At 48.1% G+C, this 23,518-nt stretch overlaps 9 protein-coding genes across 9 annotated transcripts; 3 read left to right on the top strand and 6 right to left on the bottom strand.

Annotated features, from left to right (window-relative positions):
* Positions 1 to 1,667: 1,667 nt before the first annotated feature.
* PHYSODRAFT_342136 (hypothetical protein) lies at positions 1,668 to 9,621 on the bottom strand (the record flags this gene model as incomplete). Its single annotated transcript, XM_009540510.1, has 8 exons — positions 1,668 to 1,715; positions 1,998 to 2,305; positions 2,374 to 2,647; positions 8,316 to 8,461; positions 8,575 to 8,729; positions 8,993 to 9,063; positions 9,105 to 9,205; positions 9,435 to 9,621. 8 exons carry the CDS (start codon positions 9,619 to 9,621, stop codon positions 1,668 to 1,670), a joined length of 1,290 nt encoding a protein of 429 aa, XP_009538805.1.
* Positions 9,622 to 12,461: 2,840 nt separating this feature from the next.
* PHYSODRAFT_533481 (hypothetical protein) lies at positions 12,462 to 12,926 on the top strand (the record flags this gene model as incomplete). The annotated part of the gene is made up of 1 exon (XM_009540511.1): positions 12,462 to 12,926. A coding segment is annotated over one exon (465 nt), but the record flags the coding sequence as incomplete, so codon positions are not given.
* Positions 12,912 to 13,881, bottom strand: PHYSODRAFT_307619 (hypothetical protein; the record flags this gene model as incomplete). The annotated part of the gene is made up of 3 exons (XM_009540512.1): positions 12,912 to 12,935; positions 12,986 to 13,789; positions 13,864 to 13,881. The coding sequence occupies 3 exons, from the start codon at positions 13,879 to 13,881 to the stop codon at positions 12,912 to 12,914; spliced, it is 846 nt and encodes a 281-aa protein (XP_009538807.1).
* A 405-nt stretch (positions 13,882 to 14,286) lies between these two features.
* Positions 14,287 to 15,290, top strand: PHYSODRAFT_320038 (hypothetical protein; the record flags this gene model as incomplete). The annotated part of the gene is made up of 4 exons (XM_009540513.1): positions 14,287 to 14,508; positions 14,702 to 14,900; positions 14,932 to 15,129; positions 15,151 to 15,290. The coding sequence occupies 4 exons, from the start codon at positions 14,287 to 14,289 to the stop codon at positions 15,288 to 15,290; spliced, it is 759 nt and encodes a 252-aa protein (XP_009538808.1).
* Positions 15,291 to 16,532: 1,242 nt separating this feature from the next.
* Positions 16,533 to 16,712, bottom strand: PHYSODRAFT_376475 (hypothetical protein; the record flags this gene model as incomplete). Its single annotated transcript, XM_009540514.1, has 1 exon — positions 16,533 to 16,712. A coding segment is annotated over one exon (180 nt), but the record flags the coding sequence as incomplete, so codon positions are not given.
* A 396-nt stretch (positions 16,713 to 17,108) lies between these two features.
* PHYSODRAFT_307622 (hypothetical protein) lies at positions 17,109 to 17,831 on the bottom strand (the record flags this gene model as incomplete). Its single annotated transcript, XM_009540515.1, has 1 exon — positions 17,109 to 17,831. One exon carries the CDS (start codon positions 17,829 to 17,831, stop codon positions 17,109 to 17,111), a length of 723 nt encoding a protein of 240 aa, XP_009538810.1.
* Positions 17,832 to 19,388: 1,557 nt separating this feature from the next.
* PHYSODRAFT_320039 (hypothetical protein) lies at positions 19,389 to 20,260 on the top strand (the record flags this gene model as incomplete). Its single annotated transcript, XM_009540516.1, has 3 exons — positions 19,389 to 19,556; positions 19,604 to 19,750; positions 19,796 to 20,260. The coding sequence occupies 3 exons, from the start codon at positions 19,389 to 19,391 to the stop codon at positions 20,258 to 20,260; spliced, it is 780 nt and encodes a 259-aa protein (XP_009538811.1).
* A 500-nt stretch (positions 20,261 to 20,760) lies between these two features.
* Positions 20,761 to 21,814, bottom strand: PHYSODRAFT_320040 (hypothetical protein; the record flags this gene model as incomplete). Its single annotated transcript, XM_009540517.1, has 3 exons — positions 20,761 to 20,975; positions 20,997 to 21,355; positions 21,801 to 21,814. The coding sequence occupies 3 exons, from the start codon at positions 21,812 to 21,814 to the stop codon at positions 20,761 to 20,763; spliced, it is 588 nt and encodes a 195-aa protein (XP_009538812.1).
* Positions 21,815 to 22,446: 632 nt separating this feature from the next.
* PHYSODRAFT_289203 (hypothetical protein) lies at positions 22,447 to 22,726 on the bottom strand (the record flags this gene model as incomplete). The annotated part of the gene is made up of 2 exons (XM_009540518.1): positions 22,447 to 22,553; positions 22,615 to 22,726. 2 exons carry the CDS (start codon positions 22,724 to 22,726, stop codon positions 22,447 to 22,449), a joined length of 219 nt encoding a protein of 72 aa, XP_009538813.1.
* Between the last annotated feature and the right edge of the window lie 792 nt (positions 22,727 to 23,518).

The following is a 23,518-nucleotide window of genomic DNA, read 5'->3' on the forward strand; positions in this document are numbered from 1 at the left end:
ATACAAATTCTAAGTCATACGCAAACATTCTATGTACTCTGCAAATCACCGTAGTAGATGGCATGTCCCATGAGACACACCGAAAAGGCTCCGTAACTTTGTAAATGGACGCCTAGAGCGCCCTTTTAGAAGGAAATATCAATGAGTTGTATACTACAATTTATTGAGGATACTCGTGAAAGGGTTAAGTTGGATCTGACAAATCTATGCCCCACACGAAACCTGTACTATCCCAGTGACATAGCGGTAGCAACCGTTTACTCCATACAATTTCGAATATATTAATATTTGGAGCAGGGGAAACTATACACCTCGTAAATAGTCCGGGAATTGAGGGGTTAAGGTTGATCAACGCCCAAACAACTGGTGCGTAAAGCGTATAAACGGTAGCATCAACCAAATCCCCCACCGGCTCAGACCGTGATCAAGCCCGACAAATTCTCGGGACACCCTAAAGGCGCACAACCCCTACACCGACGGGTACATAAGGTGAACATGATCTTCAGGCCATTCATGACAAGCGGAGTACCCCTCCATGTCATCTTCATGAATCCACTACCCTTCAAACGCCCTACGGCCCAAAAATATTTCGCGAACATTGCCAGTGGACAGGCTATTATGTTATGGCTAGATTTTGATTAGTTCAGGTTTGTAGCTCGCTTTTTTTTCGGTGTTGTTGTTGTGTATAACTCTCGGCTTGTATTGTTTGGTGTTATGGGATGACGTTACGAATAATCTATAATAAATTTATTGTAAGAACCGGCTAAAACGCCCACCTGGAGCAGCCCCTTATTAGATCTCAATCGCAAAATTACTCAAAGTACAAATCAGGGTTTAAATCGATTGTGATCCATACGCATCATCAGGCTGCATGATTGCCCAGTAAAAGGCGGGCATTCTGCTCCAAATGCGTCTATATCGACTGGTTTCCCATAGATCGATCGTCTAATCTGCAACATATGCATCACAGGGACGCAAACGATTTACAAATCGATCGAGCTAAATCAGGGTGCTAATCAATCGATTTACGACCAAAATAGGCAAATGAAGCGGTTTTCACAATACCGACTTCGTTTGAAAACGAAGGTAGATGATTGGTATTGTTTAGATCTTATTGGGATTAGGCAAGCAGCTCAGATAGTGGAATTCCGAATTGATCGAAGATAGACGCTAGCGAGAGGGATTCCACAAGGTCACACACCAACTCCGGTTGAGTTACTTATATTCCTATCCATTTGAGTTTTCAGTTTGGAAATAACTCCTCATTCACCAGACCTGCGTGCTAAATGCTGGTCGTAGCCTCCTACAACTTCCCTCTTTTGTTGTGCATGCTCTCAAATAAATACGAATAGTTTGCAGTATTATGTATTCGGTGTGTCGTTTTGATGTTGGAACTCCTACATGGAGCTCCGGCTATTGTAATGAAGCCCCTCTAAATTCATTTGCATGTCACTTTCACTTTGCAGGTGAGGTATATTAAGTTCATTTAGCTAAGCTAACGGTCTTCAATATTCGTTCCGATGTAATGGCCCATACCGTCCATCCCGGCATTTCATTCGCACGTCGGCGGAGGCGCCGGAGCATAGTTCGACTATCTATTACAAACCATGTGCTTGCGTGTGCGATACGCGGCCCAATCCCAACAATTCGACAGCGGACCGGCTCGCCTAGCACTCCTTCCCGATGCTCGTGGTGGCCCTCGTGGTGGTGACTGTCTACAATGACGGTGATAACGTCTATCTACTGTAGCTCGACGTGTCTCTGCCGGCGCTTTGGTAGCTCGATAAGTTTTATATGCTGTTGGGCGGTAATTACTGCAAGTACTAATAGAGGTGGTTGTGCGGAGAAACAACGTCAAGCTCTGGGCCCCCTCCTCGGTCCACGAACAGTCGCCCATGGGGAACCTGAGAACGATCCGCCGCAGGAGAATCTGACGGCAGCAATCGCGGCCGTGGCTTAATGAGAGGCAGGCCAGATATTTCGGTCCGAATGCAGACCCACACGAGCACGAGATTGAGTCGATTCAGCAGCTCCAGGTGGAGGATGAGCAGCGTCGACGTCGTCAGCAGTGGCAACAACAACAATAGCAGCGTCGCCGCTGGTAACGTCAAGCCGGTGACGAGCAACAGCGCAGGTGACCGGTCGATTCCATAGAAGATAAGGAGGATGAGACTCGCCGGCGGGAGCTGGATGAAGGCAAGCTGTCTGCCTGCCACAACCGACAGTGTCATGCTGACGATGGGTCCCCGGCCCACTGCGGCCGACAGGGTCCGGTGGATGACTACCAGCCGCGACGCGCTCATACCTGTCAAGAGCAGCAAGCTTGTCAACCGCAGTAGCGAGAGGAGACGTTGGCCCCGCACAGTCGCTGACCGCCGAGCAGCAGCGTCAAGTTCCTCTCTATCAAGAACGGCGTGTCCTCGAGTCCGAGCTGCTCAATCACAGAGAGTTGCTGGGTGGTGCACCTCATGTACACGCCTTTCAGCAACCTCGTCAGCGCAGGAACATACAAAATCGCTAAATAGTGCAGCGACCTCGTGTAAACGATGTTCAGGGGGACCATGATCCCCCGCCACAAGAACAGCAACTGAATCCACGGCAGCCGAGCATCGCGCCTCACGCCCAGCCTGTTGTGGTCATACAAGAACTACCACATAAAAGGTTGCAGCGCGTCCGGAGATGGCAGGCAGCTCTACACCAGCGCCGTGTTCAACTGCGGCGGGAACTGAGAAAGAGGATGAGACTCGCCTGCAGCTCGCGGGGGGGGGGGGGTATTGATTTGACTGGAGTCGTGGAGATTTTTAATTTGACAGACGATGAAGGTCGTAGGAATCGAGGAAGAGCTCGACAGCGAATGGAGCAAGAACGGGTCGATCTATTCGAGTGCATAGTTGGCGTGCAGTACAAGGAGCCCACTCTCGATCCACTCAGCGCTTTGCCTCCTGACGTGGTGGCGCAGTATATCCCTAGACTACGGCAAAAGCAACCTAATCAATACCGGTTATAATCTTATCACCTTGTTCCCCTGCCACTGTCGTTCGCTTCAGCCACCACAGATCTCAGTCTAGACGTTACGGTATACCGACCACCGCATCTAACGTTTCTTCTCTGAAGCTGCCGAAGCGCCGGCGGCTGCATCTCGAGCCGCAGTAGATAGACGTCGTTATTGTTGTAGACTACCACCACCACGAGCGCTACCACGAGTGGCCTGAACTTGACACTGTGATGTGTAGGATGCCGCCTCGCCATACATAAGTGATGTCCACTGCTCCGACATAATTGAATATCGCTAGCATGACCCTCCGACGATAGTGAATGAGGGGTTACGCCAAGCTGGAACATGTGCTATATACCCTCGACAATGAAGATGTTCAGTCACCCTTAATTGCAAATACATGTAAGCGCCTAACCTTAGGTGTTGATTTATGACCCAATAGCCTGATGCCAATTACAAGTGATTTATGACCTGGCAACGGATAGGCACGATAAACTCCCAGTACCACTGGAATTGAAGCGTAGATCTCGTATCGATACGAACAGACCAATCTGACTAGAGATCAGATTATTTTCCACTGTTACTTATCAAACGTTGTTCCGCATTAGCTGAAATAAAAATAAAATTAAAAAAAAATCTTGTGAACCATGCTGTTCTTTTTCGATATTGAATGTATAATGTGTGTAGCGGGCAATTGTTTGTAGCTGTAGTATCCCTACCTGCGCTTTTGTACTACCGCCATAATGCTTAAGCAGAACCGTTCTGGCTCAGCGCCTTCACCAACTAGCCTTCTGTGTCATTCATGTCGTAGAAGTGCTCTCGTCAAATGTAATAGCGTGGCAACACTAACATCGGCACCGCTCATGATACGCAATTATAAACGAAGAGGTTCACTCCATTTGATAGTATGCTGTTGTTCACTGTATTGATAGACGATGTGGTATGATGCGTGAAATATGCTATGCTGCATGGATATCTTTGTGTTTGTCTGTCAGCTAGCCTTTGTACTGCATTTACAAGTCGATTGCGCGCAGGCTTTAGCCGTGTGTACGCTGTCAATGCAGAAGGTAGCGTGGAATCGACAACATCGCCGCGCTCAGTACATTCATGGAACTACGCGATTAGGCTACCCAGCTTTCCCAGCTTCTGCGTATGCCTAAGTGCCTAAAGGCCTTCAAAACCGTACCAGCCGCCACCGCATATGATTCATGTGGCTTTAAGAAGGCAAGCACGCTCTACTGTGATCTATGTGCCTTGTCTCCGACCTCCAGCACGATGCTCTTGAATGCTGTGGTGAAACGTGTTTGAACGGTCGTGGCGCTAGCGTGTAGTATCACTAGTAGTAGTAGTAGTTGACACGGGTAGCCGACGCAGATACTACTTGCTCATATGAGAGCCACTGGGTTTTGATCCCAACGCCTGAGAAGCACGACGAGATTTCATTTAGATACACGAATAACAACATGTATGAGTACGAAATAAGAGGTAGGCAATCCGAGGTTGAAAATGTCACGGTATCTTTTGTCCATGGTGCAGTATGTCAATGTCTTGATTTTGCTGGTGCAACGTGCGCAAGTTATGCTGGTCTCGGTTAGCACGTCAATCAAATTACGTGCAACACGTGTGCCTGCACACGCAAATTTAAATGTATGTTCCGGTTCTACTGTAAAAACTGTAATTATGCCCCCTCTCTCTGATAGTGCCCCACCCCATGGAATTTGACGTCTTAGTGCCCCACCATCAAATAGAGCCCCACCCTAACCTTTTATCTGAAAAATTTGAGCTTGATTCTGATTTTTCCATAAAATTCCTAATACTTCACATCAAAATCTTAAGGTTTGTATGTCGACTTACCAATGTCATCAAATTAATGTGTCGACTTACCAATGCCAGTGATTACTGTCAAATTTATTCTGTAAATAGACTTTTTAACGCTAGTTAGTTTTGGTGCCCCACTCCCTTTAATAGTGCCCCTCGTAATAATGCCCCAGGTTGGCAGGGGGGTACTGTTGCAATACCCCACGGGGGTAATTACAGTTTTTACAGTATGTAAAAAAACAATGAAGTACAAAATACTTACTTGGGAGTGGTTACCCTACTCGTCGGGATCGTTCGATCTGTGGGATCTCCATCACAATTTGCAGGATCTCCCTGTCTGGGACATAAAACCAGCGGTTCATGATTCCTTCTTGAAAACGTGTCGAAAATAATATTACAGTTGTGCCCTTACGACGTTATATGTACCCAACGTTCCCCTCTCACCGCGCTGGATCAAGTGCTCCAGCAGATCATATGCAATCGAGTAGCCAGTTACATTATTAGCATATTTGCTCACATAAACGAACGTACGGCGGTTTTTAGGAAGGACCCTTGTTGCGAGAACGCCCACGTTCTCACGTGCAACCGGGAATACTTCGGGGCACTAATTTCAGCGAAACACTTCTTAAGTGACTACTATCTGCCCGTGCTGTTCGAAGACCAACCGATAGGTCGACACCACGCACCTTTCACTTGTTTGGCAGGATACTCTGATGACGGTGATTTAGTTCTACTTGTACAGTGCCGAACGCCCATCGGGGATACTTCAGCTTGTCTGTGTCTGTCTTGTAGTTTCAGTGTGGTCGAGGCCCTGGTGTCCTGCAGCAGCATGCACGGGAGGATGGCGCCATCCGGGACGGTGGGGTATACTACAGGTGGGTCCCGCAGAGCTACCTTATGGAAGTAGATAGCCAATTTGGCCAATGAATGTACGAAATCTTGAATGATATATTGGGATCCACAGCGAATAGATTAAATTAATGTTCATGTCTAGTTTAGTCGGGAAACTGAAAAAAAAGAAGCTGCGGCTGCAGCGAGGCTTGGAAGCTTGCTGCCGTCAGTTTGGTATAGAATTTGATCGGTAGATTAGTAGTGAATTCCCCCAATCAGTATGCAATGAACCTTCAGGTGAAAACAGCAGCAACAATAGCCAGGTTTGATATTAGTAAAATATTGCTGGCTTGTAGTTGATGAAATTGCGCGTATCGATGTCAGTGTTAAAGGCTACATTGGACAAAATAAAAGGCAGGTGGGCGAAACTCTAATCTACCCGCTGTAAACTCAGGTGTTATCTACAATTAGTCTACATCGCGCTGCGTTTTAGCTGTAGGCATGCTGTTGTCTCTACGGCTTGTCTGGTCGTTGCCTAAAGGCGCTCCCTATGAACCGGACTATCAAGCGTGCTTTTCTGGTCAATGTCATTTTTGAAGTTTGAGGAAGCCGATATTCTACAGCTGACTAAGGGTAAACCTTAAGTTGATTGTTGAACCTATATTAAAACCAAATTATTTAACCCAATATACAACCCCTGACGTGCTGAGATAAAATGGCTCGTCAACGGTTTACCTTTGCATGATGGTGTATTTTATTGTGCAACGTGCGTAAGTGTTTGTCGATAATGGATTGGCTTTCCGCAATTCATAGAAAGACGTCATGCTTAATCTATGTAATATTAAAATTAAGATATGAATTTTGTAACTTGTTAAGCTCAGACTGGGGGGCCAAAAGACCGAAAAAGCCCCGGGGTGGGGTTAACATTATTATATGTTGGAGTACATCAGCGCATATGTTGTGTGGTCTAGTGCGGTAGTGCTTATTCAATCGATACGTAAAAGAAGAGGGCAGGTATGTAATGTAACAAGACCTTCACAGCGTTGATCAACAACGTGCTGCTTAACCCTTTCGCAGTGAAAGGGAACCTTTTTTGCACATTAACGTGTTTGCAAAACAATAATTCCTCGATTTGCGGTCTAGTATGAACTGCCTATCGACTTTCCTCCCCCGCCCCGCCCGGAGATCTGAATGTCTCATGTCCCGCCACCGACGCTTCCCCCGCCCCCTCGTACAGTGGTTCTCCAGAGCCAATGCCAGCATCGGCTGAGTCGCCGAAAAATGGCCGCACTGCCTGAGCAAGAGCCCCAACCACCGGCTCCGCCCGCAACGCAGTCGTCGCTGCGTCACCGGTGGACCCAGCTCCGCCCTCACCAGCACCGTCCTACCGCGAAGATGTAACGGACTGTGCCGACTCGCACAAATCGCTGTAGGCTCCTAAGGAACGGTCGCGTGGCCTCCTCCCCTATCCCGATACCCTAGGCGTTCCCCGGCGCTTGTACGCTGTCGACCGACACTACCAAGGCCATTCTGTATGCAGCGAAGACGGCACAGCGCGACGCAATCCAAGGCGCTCCATACAGTATCTCGGTGCGTGTGTCTTTCTCCCTCTTTGTTGTGGCTTGACCCGTGATGGTGCTCGGTCTAGCGATCGTTAATGCTGGGTTCAGAGTTCCACTGCAGCTCGTCAAAATTGTCCCACTTCACGAGGAAGAAGGCTACGCTGTTGACCTACTGCTTGGTCCACAGATATGTCACTGCGTACTCTTCTGCAATAGCAGCGGTAGTGTCGGCACCAACACTTTCTTCCGTAGAAAAATATTAACTTCGTTTTCCCTCGCGATTGCTATTGTCGCCTTCGTCTTTTTCGTGGATAAAGGGCGCGGGGCCGGTTGCTGTGGGTGAAAAAAGAGACCACTGATACGCTAAAAGCGAGCGGTTTGGCGCTGGCGCGAATTAATGGGAACCGTGGTTTCGTTAGCTTGGAGCACAATGAAACGTGAAAGCCAGTCTGAATGGAAATTCAGCACAAACCGTAGCGTACGAAGCACCTTCACCTTCCGGAGTTTCAAATGAAACGTGAAAGCCAGTCTGAATGGAAATTCAAATGGAAATTCAGACTGGCTTTCACGTTTCATTGTGCTCCGGAAGGTGAAGGTGCTTCGTACGCTACGGTTTGTGCTTTTTAGCATAAATAATATGAAGTGTCATATGTTATATACTATGGCTCAAATGATGGTAATGAAGTGATGACAACAAGTACTTTCCTCTACAAACGTATTGAATACGAATATTTGTGAACCCAAATGAACTCATGGGATGTCTATCTTTAGATTTCAAGATCAACTCGCCGAAAACAGGTATGTCAGTTTTGCACACACCTTCGAAAGCATGTGAAAATGTCCGGGTCAACAAAAGTTCAATGTTTTTACACGAAATCATAGCGTGCAAACAAGAGCGAAATTTTCGGTCTTGTATCGATAGAACATCGCAGTAACCTTTATAGATAAAAGATATCCGACGGTTTGTCAAACATCATTTTATGTTTCAGTTTGGACCACCAAAATGACCCATACATTTTACGTCTCAACACAGCCAACGAGGCGCATGTATTACCGGAATACCTCGAGCTCTTAAACTACTTCTTGTACTACTCGAAATGGCTATCCACGTTGTTGACAACTTCGGCCTCGCTTTCCTCCGCCAGATCCTCAACCGTCTCGTAGAATGTCAAGTCGGTGTTGTCAAAGTTCCTAGTGTTGAAAACCAGGAACACGATTTCTCGACTGATGCAGCCTGAAGGTGGTTCCTCCTCGCCTGAGCATCGACAATCTTGTAGACCGAAAAGTTGCTGTCCGCATCCGCACTGGAGCAACTTGCCGAGAACACTGTCAAAGCGATTTCACGTAGTAGAGGGAACTGTGACATACCGTTCCAGTATTGGATAACGGACGGCTGATTCTTGTGAATGAGCTTGGCTTCATGTGAGTTGTCGCGCGGGTATCCCAGATACTTAGTCATCCCCATCGTTATTGCTTCCTCGTTTTCGATCCCGTTCCACTCCGTACTGAAGCTCTGGTCCCGTCTATTAGCATTGTACCAGCGCCCAGGTAACGCGTATCCAGCGTGTAACACATGCCATGTCCATCTCCGTAGACAAAGTCGAACTGCTCCTTTATGATCTGGGTGATGTTGCCCAGCTCAGATTTCGGATTGGTAAGTTGGAACGCAACAGCCCCGGATATCCATAGGTCAAACAATCACATACAAAATAACTAGATACATTGGTTTATGTACGTCTGAAGCGACAGCAGCTTGTCCACTTGAAGCAGCTCCTCCTGCTACCACTTCCTCCCTTGGGCACAGCGCTCCATGTCCAACTTGATGCCAATCGGGCGCTTCTCCACAGCGTCCTGGTGCTGTTCCATTTGCAGGAGTGAGCAGCCGATTTCGACCTCACACTCGTCCTTGGCGCGTACTCCAGTCGGCGACATTTCTGCTCCAGCTCCGCGAAGGCGGTGCTGGCTTCTTCATCCTTCTCTTCTTGTGCACCCTTGTCGGCTGAATGAGCCGCTGAGAAGCGCTCCAGCTCGGGTCAACCGCTTGGCTTGCCCATTGAGCACCCGGACGCAGCCTGTCTCGAAGTCGGAGTTGTAGATAATTTCGGCCCCAGAGCTACAATATAATACAAATAAAATAATATCGTTGATTGTACCAATAACGCGTAGTTGACACAAGCGAACCCAGATAGCGGTCCAACAAGGGCTTCGCGGCGATGGGTCCGTCGAACTAGACGTGGCCGGAAGAAGGTTTGCGTCCGTGCCTTGGAATGCCTTCAGCAAGGACGTCACGCCCTTCTTCAGCTCGTCGAGCAGGTCCCGCAACCGCCGCTTGGATGCTGCCGGAGGAATTAGCGTAGCCAGCACTTCGTCCTTAGCGTCGATAAGTGGTAGAAGCTCGAAGTAGCTGTTCGCCATCGTAATGGTCGATCCCCAGTGAGTTTGCTGATGGATGATTGGTCGAAGGTTGGTCTTGAACCTACAGGCACCAAAGTGGCGATTTGAGTTAAAATCATATTAAATATCAGGAAATATGCAAGTACTAACCGGAGTTTGCAAAATGGTGGAGGGTCCGTTGCTTGACCATCAGCGCCTGCACCATGTCACCGCGCATTCGCTTAGCCGTGCGGCGACGGCTGTGTTTAGGCAGTGACTTGCACACCCGCCTAGCAGCGTTGCAAGGTGGCGGTTGACGCCGCAATTATCTTCCACCAAAAAGAGAGCCTGGTCTAGGTGCTTCTGATTGTCGCGGTAGCATCGTAGCCAAGAAGGTATGACGGATACAGGAGCCGCGGAGAAATTGTCTGTCTCATCGTTGACAAGTGGATCCATGCAGAGTAAAGTCCATTCTCAACCGGGTTTTTCCATCATATGCGACGAAATAGCCGCCCCTGATTGGTTTACGGGGTAGATGGTCGCACGCGACGATGTACAAAAAAGACGCTTATGTGGCGATGTGGAATTGCTCAAATCGTCGCACGACGATAAATCGGTGTCGCATGGAGAAACACCAATGAGAACGCGGCTAGATTTGACTAGAAAATCGCAAGTTCGACAAATGCATATCCTGTAGTAAAATGCACCGATGCGCTCGCAAAGGCGGTCGTAAATTGCAGAGCCGATTTTGGTGTCTGCCAATTGCGAGTGATTTTGCTAATGCTGCTTGATGCACTTCTCATCGTTTTCATACCTTGTACAACATATCATCGGATAGCTCGTTGTATCTATTGTGGTTTCGGCTAAGCGGTAGAGTTCCAATCCTCTCCGTAGGCTATTGGCTGCCGCCTAAACGTGCCTACTTTGTGGTTACATGTTGCTGATGTTCTAGGCGCTCACAATCCCAACGCAAATCGAGGTGTAGGTGAACGCATAATTGCTCTCAAATTGCGAAGAAATGTGATTTGGATGATTTTTTAAGTCCCCCAATGGCTCTATTGTATTTAATCATTGTCCTTGACCAGGGTACTAGTTGATATTAGAGGTCAATACTTCGTTATCGGTAATAATGCGTCTCCTCCGTCGCGTGTAGTGCTGATGCCTTTTAGTGCAGCTAAGGGGAAACCCAAGCGTGCGACTTCTACCATTTTTATTCGAGCCAGCGTCGTATCCAGATCGAGATCACCATTGGCTTATTAGTCAACAAATGGAAGGTTTTTAAGAGGCCTCTCTGTGTGAGTTGTCGAACTCAGTTCATGTGATTCACGCTTGCATGCGGCTGCATAAATTTAGTACTGGTTAACACGCCATTGAGCACACAGATACAGTCAAGCGAGTGTTCAAAGTGATGCGTCACGAAGTTCGTATCTGGAATGGAAGTAGCAACCTGTCCTGCCCTGAACCTCAGTATGAGACGGACGGAGGGAACGTAATTGAGTTGTTAGACAAGTTCACCCGCAAGTTCGCCGTTCAGCATCGTGTCCACACCCGAAGCGCTACCGCTACGGACTCACCAACCCAAAAATTAGAGCTGGGGTACAAATTCTTCGTTAGCATACAGATTCTTCGTTAGCATACATGTATCGCTTGTGGCCAACATTTGGGAAAAACCCTTATTTCTGAGCAACATCCCTGAACTCTGGACCGAGTGCCTGACGTGTGATATGAGGGGCTTGGGGTATCTGGTATGAACAGGGTGAAGCAACGAATTTCATAGGCGTGGTGTCACCTACCGCGTTACCATAAAACGGTCAATCTACCGAGTTACCATATCCACGGTCAACATACCGTGAAGTCCCATAGCCTGCGTCCACGAGCCTGCACCACCGTAACGGGACCGGCACGTGCTCAAGTGAGGCTGCGCCACCGTAACGGGACCGACAAGTGCTCAAGTGAGGGCTATTGTACGAACTCACCCAGGTCTAAATCGCGAGCATAGCCGACATTTTCAGCAGCGAGACTGGAGCGCTTCCTAAACTAACGGAAACGCTGTCGCAAAACCCAGTGTGTGTGTCAAATATACCCCAATTTGCTTCGCATTTGATACTATGCATCAACCGGACCAAAATCAGCACATTTGAGTACATGGCTACACTCCATCAAGGTTTGGTGGAGAGGAGCAACAGCATTTCGGGTTGATGCGAGTGGCCAGCAGCCGGCAGCTCGTGCTGGCCAGCGAGCTTCAGAAAACTCGTATGAAGAAGTGAGTGTTACTACGCCTACGGTTGCGGTGTATGCTTAGATTTTATCGCAATGTTCTAACGGTTGATGCATTGATCAAACCTTCTAAGGCGCCTCGGCACACTCCAAATGCAAGTCATGATCGTGGAAGGTTTATAGCAGCTGTTTCCGTTGATCTCCAGTCATTTGAGTGCTAAATAAAAGGCGTCTAGTGTGCATGATGTGGTTAAGAGTGGAGTTAGTAAGCCTGGCCGGCCGCCCAACTTCATTTTAAGCATGCTGTACTCGCTTGCTTGTTGGATTATTACACGGTAGCTGTAGAAAACACAATTTTGTGCGAGCTTTTTGGAGTTCCTCCTGCTACATTATCGCGTGTCCTAGCTAAAGCGGAAACTGTACTTTGTGCCTGTCTTTACGATCTACCAAATGCAAGCATCCGATTCCCTTCAAAGGAACTGCAACTCGAATGATCGCGTCTAACTGAAGCACGGGAACCGCTGGTCGAAGGAATATGGGGCTTCGTTGATGGCACGACTTACCGCGTACAAGAACCGACAAGGGTTGACTTGCTAAGTGCTCGTAACAACGGTTCGTAGCATTCTTGGCAAATATTTATTTCTTAAAACTAAGTTGGTTTTGTTGGTTGGCTTCATAGCACTTTGGTGACCGGTACATTGTGCTACGGTGTCGATGGCGCATTGGTGTGGGGGCGCCATAATTGCCTGAGTACATGGAATGGTGGCGAAACAAGCCGTCAACTACAAGAAAAACTCGCCGACCTTTACTTTACTGTGCCTGGAATCGGTGTTGCCGCCGACTCCGCTTTTCCAGTGGCTCGCGAGGCAATCGTCAAGATAGTCGCTCCGCTAAAGGACGGGGATGTCGACCAAGCTTCGGCGGGTTGCCGTTTAGAAATGATCGCTTTGCACAACGCAATAACATCTCTGCGTCAAGCAGCTGAGTGGGGGATGGGATCAGCTTCTAAGTGTTACAGTCGGCTACTTCTACCTCTACCGTATAATGCCAACAAACGACATGTGCGCCTGGATAATATCTACAGGCTGTACAACTTTCGCGTGCGTCGCATCAGATTAGATCGGTCTTAAGTAAATCAACTTCAGCCAGGTTCACATTTTGTATATATATTAGCTACTGAGCAGCTTACCAGCCGTAATCTATTTCTTAGCCAAGCGGCAGCAAGCATGGTCATAAGCATTTCATGACGCTGAACGTCACGCTCGACACGCTCGTTGTTGAGGCGCCCGCGTTCTTCTTGGACTCGCAGCCGGTCTGCTTCACGCTGGGCTTCTCGAGCCTCTTTTTCCTGGCGATACTGGAGCTCGCGCTGGTGGGCACGCTTCTCCATCACAAGCAGTAGCTGTGGCAGCTCCAGGCTTGGCTGCGTCCTCGTTTCCAGGACGCTGTCAATTTTCATTCGCGTTCTGGCTGTCTGAGACATCGCCGGGTTATCGTCGCGCTGTCGCTTTAACAGCTTTCTGAGTTGTGCCAATTCCTCTGGGGTTTTACCGGTGAAAGACGGTGCTTTTAATTTACCTACATAATAATAGATCATGTAGTTCAGTAACAAATTATTAGTGAAGCGTGCACCAATATTGTATATTAACCCCTTTGGTCCTCGTGTCAGGCACCTTACTATCGGCACGGGGCGCATCATGGTCCTCAGAAGTTGTGGTGAACGTGGGAGTAGCGCCATGAACGTCCGCCTCATCACAAGCAGCATGAACCTGACCACCCCACTCAGCGATATATCCTCATCGGCCTCCGCAACTGCAAATCCTTCAGCATCAGCGGGAACAACAATTTTAGAAGGAACAGCATTCTCACAGTTGGTCTCAGTTGAGACTGAGCCGTGATCATCATCATCTAGGTGCACCACGCTGCATTTGCCCTCAATCTCTCTAAATATCCTTTTAGCTCGTTGAAACATCAGGTGGGCATGCGGGATCACCTATATAGTAGGCGATAACGTCAAACAAAATATTAGTATATCATGCATAGATATAACGTCACAGCATAGCTTACCTGTCGGTCTCCGCGCATTCTTCAGCGCGTAAAATTTTCGCCGCAGCGACTCCATGTCGCGCAATTTGCGGAGACAACCCTAACGTCTCCACAACTTACGACAGATTTGCCACAAGAAATACGACGTGTCTGTGACAGTAGCAGTTATAGGGTTTGTGTGGGTTTTGATAGAGCTCAACTATCGTAGCATCTGAAGGCGTTGGTACGAGCACCCGCAGGACTCCATGCTGTAGTCGGACGCTGCAGCCTAGTGCGTCGTGTTGGTTGTTTTCCTAGCAAGCCGCGACCCACCTGAATTCTTATTTGCACATCAGCAGTAAGAATACTAGAGCTCCGTTCTAAGTATGTAAAAGTAGAAATGAAGCCCCATATTGATACCGTACCTCATAGTAAATTGAAAACTCGCGTACGTGTATGGGAAAAATGGATAATGAAGATATACACATCTTGAGGGAACTCGTAACGAAAGGTGAACTTGGTGACGTGTCATACGACCGAAAACTATTAGTTACAAAGCTCGAGGCTCCGCGCAGCCTTTATGTTATGGGTGGATTTAGTGTTTTGGAGGCGGCTACAAGTGAAGGACCGCTGCTTGTCTACCGGGACACCCACCAAGCGTTAGTTCGCATGGAACACGGTCAACTTGTACCTTCCACAATTGCTCACCTACACCAAGAATTCAAAAGGGACGACGTTCAAGCATATATTAAGGAGCAGGTTGAGGAGGAAATAAAGGTGAACGGTTCCGCTCTGCATGACCGGTGCACCTGGCATATTCCAGCGTACAAGGACCACTTTCTTCTGGTATAGTAGCCAAGACTACTGTTTTCCACGCGAGTGCTGTTTGCGATCGGGGAACCGTGAAAGCCCTGCTCATGTCGATCATGGGTGTGTTCTAGCGTACATCCCTCCGTCCCTCTCCCCAACATTAGAAACTTGGGTATATTTTAAAACGTTCCATGCGGCGAGGCTTTTTTTGTTTGGAGACGACTCACCAGACTTTAATCGGATGGCCCAACCCCCCTACTGTCGTAGTGGTACACCATTCTAGCCTACTTGGATACGAAGATGAGACACCGATTAGCGTGCGCTGGGGGGGCATCGATGGGTTTGTTTTTATTCTTCGTGATGATATGGTCAATTCGTACCGGTACGCGGCACAGGTTAACACCGGCGGTCGGAAAGGCTGTACTGAAGCCTGGTCGCGTGTGCTCGTCGCCCACAGTGCCATTGATGGGCGTGTTTACAGCGGAAGCGAAATTCACCGTTAGATAACCACCTTTAAAGTGTCTATGATGAAGGCACACCCTAAGTTTCACGTGCGGAGGAAGAATGGCCAGGAGTCGAGAAAGCGTAATATGAAGCGTAAAGCAAGTATTGCATACGCTAGAAGTGTTAAGTCGAACCTACGAGATGCTGGTAAGTAGAGATCACACAATACGGCAGGAAAAAAGATCTTGGATATGCGATAAATTACACATACGTTGAATGAGAAGATAGATGGAAGATGTGTGGTGAATCCGTCCTTCCAACTTCTCATAATTTTAACATGTGACTGCGGCAAACAAAACATTACTTGGGAACCTAAGTACGAATCACAATTTAGTGGCTTAATCGTGAAGAGCGCTGTTTGGCGCACATTTTGAGCCCTTGTTTGCATCGAAATGTTGACTTCAATTATTTCTCAAAAAATGCTTAGCGTACATTATCGGAAAGCTCTCGCTAAAAGCAATCGTATTAAAGTGCTTTCCGTTTTCTACGAGTAAGTTTCACTTTCAAAATTTCACTATCCAGAGTACGAAATTTGATTGGTCAACTTTAGAGCCGACTATCTCGATAACTTTGAATGGCGCGATTGTAACATTTTGTTCGCCGTAGTTTCAAATATAGGTGGCTTGTGAGGCACTCTGCAAAAATGACGTGTGTGTCGTCGGCGACGGTTAAGCTATCTACCGGCTGATATGCGTACTTGGCGAAAAGTTAAAAGAATACTCTTCAAAGCACCTGATTACTGCATGAGCACTGTGAGGCACCCCGCATTCAATTTTACAAATTAGTGGTGTGGTGCATTTCAAATTGATGTATGAGCTGTTGGTCAGACAGTTGTCAGCACAGTTATTTTAAAATTGCTACCTGTTAGGAACTACTCAACTAAGTGCTTGATTACGCATTTTTAACAACAGCGTCATAACCACATCATCGATATATGTCTGCAGGCACCCTGTTCGCAATTTTTTACATTTGTGCAACGTTCTACGGCTTTGGTCATCGCATGTGTGGTTGTCCATTGAACGGAACGTTTTCTAAACATTTTCTTGCATCGAATGAAATGATTTTTTAGTGAAGAATCTACAGAAAGGATAAATCTCGTCCGCCAATACTAAAGAGATGTACCTATACCTGCGTCATGCAAATGGGAGTGCGTGCCCAACACGCGGTGGTCAGCCGCCCCGGTTGGTGTTAGAAGTGGCACCACCGGCTGGAGTGTTACCTCTACCTCTACCTGAAGCACTTGTGAGAGGTCCACAGCCCCCACGGCGGGAGCCGCCTCCACGTCCACCGCGTCCACGCCCATACGTAGCAGCAGAATTATTGTTGACGGCATCCGAACCAGTGTCACCGCGGTATGCAAACTTTCTGCGGTCCTTCCGACCTGTAATGCTTACATTTCGCGTCTTCAAAGCAACCACAAGGTGGGCACAGTTCCCATACTTGTAAGATGCCCGGCATGGGCACGTACGCTGGGTAATGCTCACTTCCCACCCCGAGATAGGCTGTCCAACACACTCCATCCTGCGTTTGTTTACTTTGCCCCGGCTTTGAACATCTACGAAGTCATCGGCATTCTTAAGGCTGCACACGATGAGTATATCATCACTTGTTTCCAATTGATAGAGTAAAAATCGAATATCAAACTTTCTTTCCGTGATTAGCAGCGCCGGTGACTTATATTTTCTTGGATCTGACCACCAATTTCTTGGTCAGCCGAGCCTTGGTTGAAAACGCAGTCGTTGCAACGGGCCGAAATCTTATCAACCAATTCTCCGACTTTAAGTCGCACCTTCAAACTGTAGTCGCGCTTTATCAGCTGTTGAAGGTTTCAGCTGGATTGTTTGCCTTTGCGAATCCGACTGGTGAAAAGAAACACTGGCACAGGGAGTAACAGGACGACAGCCACTAAATCTCGAAGTAAGTGTTGAACTCTTGTAGTCTCAATGTCCGACCATCGCGAGAGCGCATCCTTCTTAACAGCTTAGTAGGGCGTTGCTACGTACGTAGTGCATTTCGCAAATCAGACGATAGGCCGTGTGAATTCCGTGGTTGGACACTTTGAGGTCTTTGAGTTTATCTTTCACATTTGTAATAACGTGAAAGAAGTACACCAAGTACGAAGATTCCATGACAGGTGCGATCGCGGGTGTAAACGCATTGTACTGTGCATCTTCCGCGTCCGCCATGAAGTACTGGATCTGCCCTTCATGTTCCACCACCTCAATAAACTTGTCCGTCAGAGCACGCAGAGCTGCAAAATACTGAATCTCCGTCCTCTGACAAACAATACAGAAGGCTACTGGATGAAAGGAGCGTGCTGCGTCCGAAACATCACTCACGAATAGCGGAAATTTATTTTTTGTCCACTTGCATGTCGCATCCATGTGAAATACAAAGGGCGCTGCATCGCGGTCGAGGTTGAGCAAGAGCGCTTTGGTGGAGAAGGCCAACACAAAGGGGTCCTCGTCGATTCCATCCCCTATGATTGGATTGCCGCCGCGGTCAACTTGGTGCCCAAATGAAACAGCTGTGGTTCCGTCAAGATTGGGGATGTATGGTGAGTTGCGAGCTTGAGCTGCGACATCCTCAATGACCACTGAGTGAAACAGTACGGACTTCTTGAAGTTGTAGACGAAGTTTTGGATAGTTTTCAAAACAGGCACTGTTGCCGCAGTTAGACCGAAGCGATCAACCATCTCGTTTCAAATCCGAGCTGGTTTAATGAAACTGCGGGTCATGCTGCGGACCTCTGCTTTCATGGAACAGGTAAAAGGTCGAGGGGGTGGTGATCCGATAGGACTTGAGTATCGGCCGTACTCGTAGAAAGCATGGGTGTCCTTCTGCTCTCAAGAATGGGCCCGTACATAGTAAGTGCACTGATCTCCGGTTGCTCGACATGTCGACGAGTTGCATGACCACACTTGATAGAGCATTTTATGGTGCAGTCTTGGCAGACTTCGTTGGGCTGCTGCTAGAGGAGGAAGTGCTCTTGGGGCGTTTGCTATTCCTGGGCATGATGATGTTTACTCTGTCAGAATGAAAATGGCCAGATGATTTCTTTCGCGTGTCACCAGATATATTACCGTATGTCACTTGGTGGCAAATCTGATTTCTATCAACACAAAGCCATCCGTGCCACCACGAGACGACTAATGTGGCGTGGCGTGACACGGTTAGGAGCGGTCTTAGAATTGAACAAATAATACTTACGAGTAAATGGATCGTCTTATCTTTGAATTGAACTATTTGTGAACGAATTGATCGCCTGCAAAGTAGAGAAGATAGCCTGGGGCATAGACTATGGTTGGGCTTCCCTGTTTTCTGACTGAATTGTAGGGATGGGCAGAATGACATTTGAAAGACTATCTGTAAAGGAGCGAAACAACTTAGGTCTCATATGTATTTCTAGTGAAAAGCATCTTGAGCATTTTGTTGAGAGTGAAGCGTTTACATCAAAGTACTAGGTATTACTTCAAATTGAGACCTCATGGAGAATTTATGAGTATTTGAAGTTTTTTCTGCGCCTGGGCGCTAATACTATCATTAGACACTCGAGCCTCTAGCTATCCTCGTACTACATAACAATTTTGGCCTGCATCACCACACCAGCCCAAGTACGAAGTCTGTACATTGATACCGTTCGAGTATCCTTGGTGCCATGCCCTCCACCTTCAAGGAGCTGCATCGTACGACCGAGCGCTAGACGCTCTGATGGCACTTAAGCGCTACACCAACCAGCTGAAACATTGAAACCAATCTCGACGACCAGTGTCATCTCCAGCTGCGCTATCGTCCGATCCTGCTACCTGTACGCTGCCAGCACCACACATCGCCGCTGCATCGGCATGCAAGTCTGCGGCAACATCCACGGTTGCAGAGATTGCAGAGTTGGTGTCTGTCTTCCCAACTCCGACGACTTCGGATACTGCACCGGGGGCTCGTCCACGTACAAATGCAGAGCTTCTCGATACTATCGACCTCGTGCTAGGTGAGGGCGAAGCGCACGCCGCCGCTGAGGTTGCGACAGCACCGGAAGCTCCAGCAGCAGTAGTTTCGAGACCTGCAAATTTAGTCCCCATAACAAATTGGGCTGTGAAGAACCCTGGTAAAGCGTCACCGCCGACGTGCAATGACTAAGACACTTGGACTGTGGTGCAGCTTCGTGAGGAGTGCATGGAGAGAAGGCTACGTCTAACGAGAGCAATGCCAAAATCAGAGCAGGTTAAACAGCTGAGGGCCATGATGCGGCTCGCATGGCGGTCCAGTCGACGGTGGACGACGAGTACCTGATCGAGCCAAGTCTGCGGAAGACCAAGCATTGCGGCATCCGGCTGCTTAACATTATTTTCTCGGACTATTTCGCTTCCCGAATTGCTTCTTCGGAAGACACTGCAACCCGTGCCGAGATAGATGCTGGTGAAGTGGGCTACAGAATACGGCTTTGGAAAGACACTTCTGCAATAAAAAGACCGACTATAATGGGCTCTTCGTAGTCGACGATCCTCGTTTCGAGGGCATCAATCTAGCCTATATCGTGATGCACGATGCTGCACGTCTGTACGACATGTGGAAAAAAGTGATGAGCAAATATGGCAAGGCGGATGCCAAGATCTTAGTGTCTGGATAAAACTCCGAAGAGTTTTTTTTTTACTTTTACGAGGGGAGTTTGGATATCCTATATCTCAAAGCGTGTCTGGACATTAAGCCGGAGCTACGAGACTATGTTCGCGGTGGAATGCGTCAGGAAGGCGAAGTGGCTTCGCTCGACCTGCAGTATTCCATTCACGGCACGACCACCGGTAGAACTTCGAAATGGCAAGACGGCATCCTAAAAACTATCAATCGCCTGGCCGATATCGTCGCTGGTGGCCGAACACCTGCTGCCGTTCCTGTTGCCGCTCCTGTTGCCGCTCCTGCTACGAATGTTTCTGCGGCTAAACAAGCTGAAGATGAAGACATGCTAATCGATCGGATTGGTAAGCTGCACCACCTCATTGAACAGGTCAAAGAGCGACAGCGTAAGGTGGAGCAAGAGGGACAAACGGATACTGCGCTGGCTAATGGCCTTGCACTCTATCAGCAGCGCTTACAACTCTATGAAAGCCGTCAAGCGGCTCTTGAATAAGGCGGCAAACGCTTGCATTCAATTCAGCTCTCGCAAAGCTGACGTAGGATGAAACACTAGCATTAAAAAAAGGATCAACGAAACCTTTTATTTAACTTCAAAACGATACAGTACTTCTAGTTACCCTTCTTGGGCTTCTGTTGAACGTCGGATCCGATTGCGTTGGGGTCGCAGCACTGCATCACGCTCTAGAAAACCGACGATAGCGTTACGAATCCACTCCGACGAATTGTACGTGTCAGTATCAGCTGCCAAATCGGAGGCGCCGTACTAGCGACGATAGCGAGAACTATCTTGCGAAACCACTGATAAATCCAGCGGGGGTTCATCGGCTGTGGACACTGCTGCGAGTCCATCCATCAAGTCTTCACCTTCTTCGACCCGATAACTTGCACTCTCGATCAGGCATATGTTAATGCACCATTGTGCAAAATACACGCTGCTAGTATCGTCCGTGGCACACGCCGGAATGCATTCTCTAGTTGTGCATTGAATACACGTCATTTGCAAACGAGCAGTCCAAAAGCCATTTCAATCCGGATGCGAAGTTGGCTTAGGTAGAAATTTAAGCTGTCATGGTATGCCGTGGTGATTCTTGGGCGAGGAAACGGGGTCAGTAGCTTGTTAGTGTTCGTGTACGCGTTATCGCCCACCAGGTATAGCTCGTTCGGAAATGTATCCACCACAGCAGACAATCTCCACTTCAAAAAGGCCACTGAATCCCCCGTTCATCCACGACTCGAACAAGTGACAGCAGTAAAACGGCTCAGGTGGTCACAACAGGCTTGCACATTTACTCCATATCTCCGATAATGTCCAGAAAAGAATGAGCGCACCCTCGTAACTTCTTTCTTCTTCGGCACCTTGATTGGACACAGCCATCCATCTACAGCACCGACGCAACCTTTTATGACCCTGGAAGTGCTGAACTTCTTGAACCCACATGCAGCATGGCGTTGTGCAGCAAGCGTTGTAGGCAATTGTAGTTGCAAGTCTGGATGCGCGATAATGGCTTCTACAACCTCATGGACACAGTCGAAAAATGCCGAAACGCTGACCCCACTTTTAGAGCGAATGTCGTGGTAGGATCCGCCGCTCAGTCACCGCAACAGCATGTGCAGCTTGTTGATATGAGTTACAGGCTCGACGTCAGTCCGATTTCGGGACTGCTGCTCGTTCACAGTCCGATATGGCTCCAGCTTAGCCGCTAAAGTCATGAAGGACGGGCGGGGCATTTTGTAGCACTTCTGGAACTCTCTTTCTTCCTCCAGCAGCTGTGCGTGGGTCTCCCAGTTGAGACTTTCGCGCTTACGACATCGACGGCGCGTGTCAGGGAGGATCACCAGGGTCAGAACGAGCAATAGCAAGCCGAGAAGCGCAGGCACTCGCGTCTCCATCTGCATTGTAGCCGGCGAAGATTGCTGGGTGTGGTTGTAAATTACGGCAATGGCAGGGTGGCAAAGTCACTTTGCGTGGCACCGACCTTTTGCCGCGAAGACATTTTGCCCCTAGCCCTAAAACCGTGACCAATCACGTGAGCTTATTTCGCGCCATGGCAGCCCTTCATTTGGTAAACCACATTATTGTGCCTCTCATTTAATTTGCCGACGGCAAAATCGGACTTCAAGTCCGATTTTCATTTACAAGGGAGATGATCAGTAATTCGTTATAGTTTAACCTGCCCGAAAAGCGGAGTCCGTTTTTCGTATGCCTTGTCCCTCCGGTTTTGCTCTCGTTTTCGCTCAAAGTCCCGAATGGCGGTGATTTGTTTGCCATCTGGGGCTTTGGCTGGAAAAGCGCTATCGCTTTCTTTTGAAAAGCGGAGTCGGAACACCATCCCTCCGAATATTCAAATTGGGGGTGGAGCCTCTTATTTTGCTTCGTATCCTTAACTCAGTAGTAAAAGTGATAGGTTTTGAGGTCTGTTTAGCCAAAAAGGCACAGTACTTAAGTACTGGAAAGTACTAATGGGGTACACTGTACCCCATGGGGCACAAATCACAGGTCGTTTTTGCAGCACTTGAATAGGCAACCCGGAGCGTTGCTCCGGGAGGGTACACAGGTCGACGAATAGTTTCATGGACGATGATAACGGATAATAATTGAGTAAATCCCAAAGTTGTTTTTGTTTTTAATCATTAAAAGCACTACCAGCCCAACTCTCTAGTTGATTCTAACGTGGGCATCTACTGCGCCTGCTTCGCAGCCGCAGCATCTGCCCGAGAATGCGTACTTGAACAAATAGTTGCGCACATCGAAGTGTATCGATACGGAAATGATGTTTCAGCCAAACCTTTGTGAGGCTAGTAACCAGCAAGCCCCGCTCTTCTTTATTGTGGTGGGTTCTCAGGAACCGAAAGTCACCAATTGAGGTGCCTGGTCTGATGAGGCCATCGGTGACATAACACCCTGGTCAGCGTCCAATGGCTGCGTTGGCGCCAGCAACGAGAGAGCTATTTCATTCATTTTGCAGGTAAGGTATACTGTGCTCATTTTTGTACTATGTTGTGTGCTAACGATCAGACGAGAGAGCTACCGTAGCGGAGCGAAGGAGAGACGCATGGTGCGCTTATCTTGACCATTTAACTTGAGGATGTTAGCTAAGTGACAGCAACGATCCTCAATTCAAAAACAAAACAAACAAACAAACTTTTAACTTGAGGGCTTGGGGGATAAATCGCGGAATGTGATATACGCTAATGGGCCAATTCCTTGGAAGTGGGTGCTTCAACGCAGGGAAAAAAGTCTTATTCAAACGAGCGTTGCTCGTGTCACCGTCGAGTTGAGCTGATTGGTTTGGCGACAGACACGAGGTTGGGCATCTTCGGCTAAGAGTGATTGGGTATTGAGCAAATTGACATGTAAAAAAATGCAGCCTGCAGCTAGACAAGTCATGTTGTTCATCTTCAGCTAAGCTTGGTCGATTATGGCTCAAATTGATACGCCTTCAGCGAAGCCATGACGCTACTAGAGCGTCCGTAAGTGTTTGAATGCAGGTTTTGGTCAATAATAAACGATTAGTATCAACCTTTGGTAAATAATGTGCATAAATCTTAGCATTTATCGACGGGTAACCCGATTCCGGCAGATATTATCTTAAACATTACAATTAAGAAAGAGAGACCCGGTTTGGTACCCGGTTTTGGAAAGTTACAAGTTTTTTGCCGGAGCACAGGTCTTCCACCTGTGAAAAGGCGCAACGATCCGCGATGTGGACCAGGTTTGACGCACCCCACAAAAAGGTATGCGGTCTTGGCT

The sequence above is a fragment of the Phytophthora sojae genome (genome assembly GCF_000149755.1).
Source record: "Phytophthora sojae unplaced genomic scaffold PHYSOscaffold_15, whole genome shotgun sequence".
NCBI classification, from domain to species: Eukaryota; Oomycota; class Peronosporomycetes; order Peronosporales; family Peronosporaceae; genus Phytophthora; species Phytophthora sojae.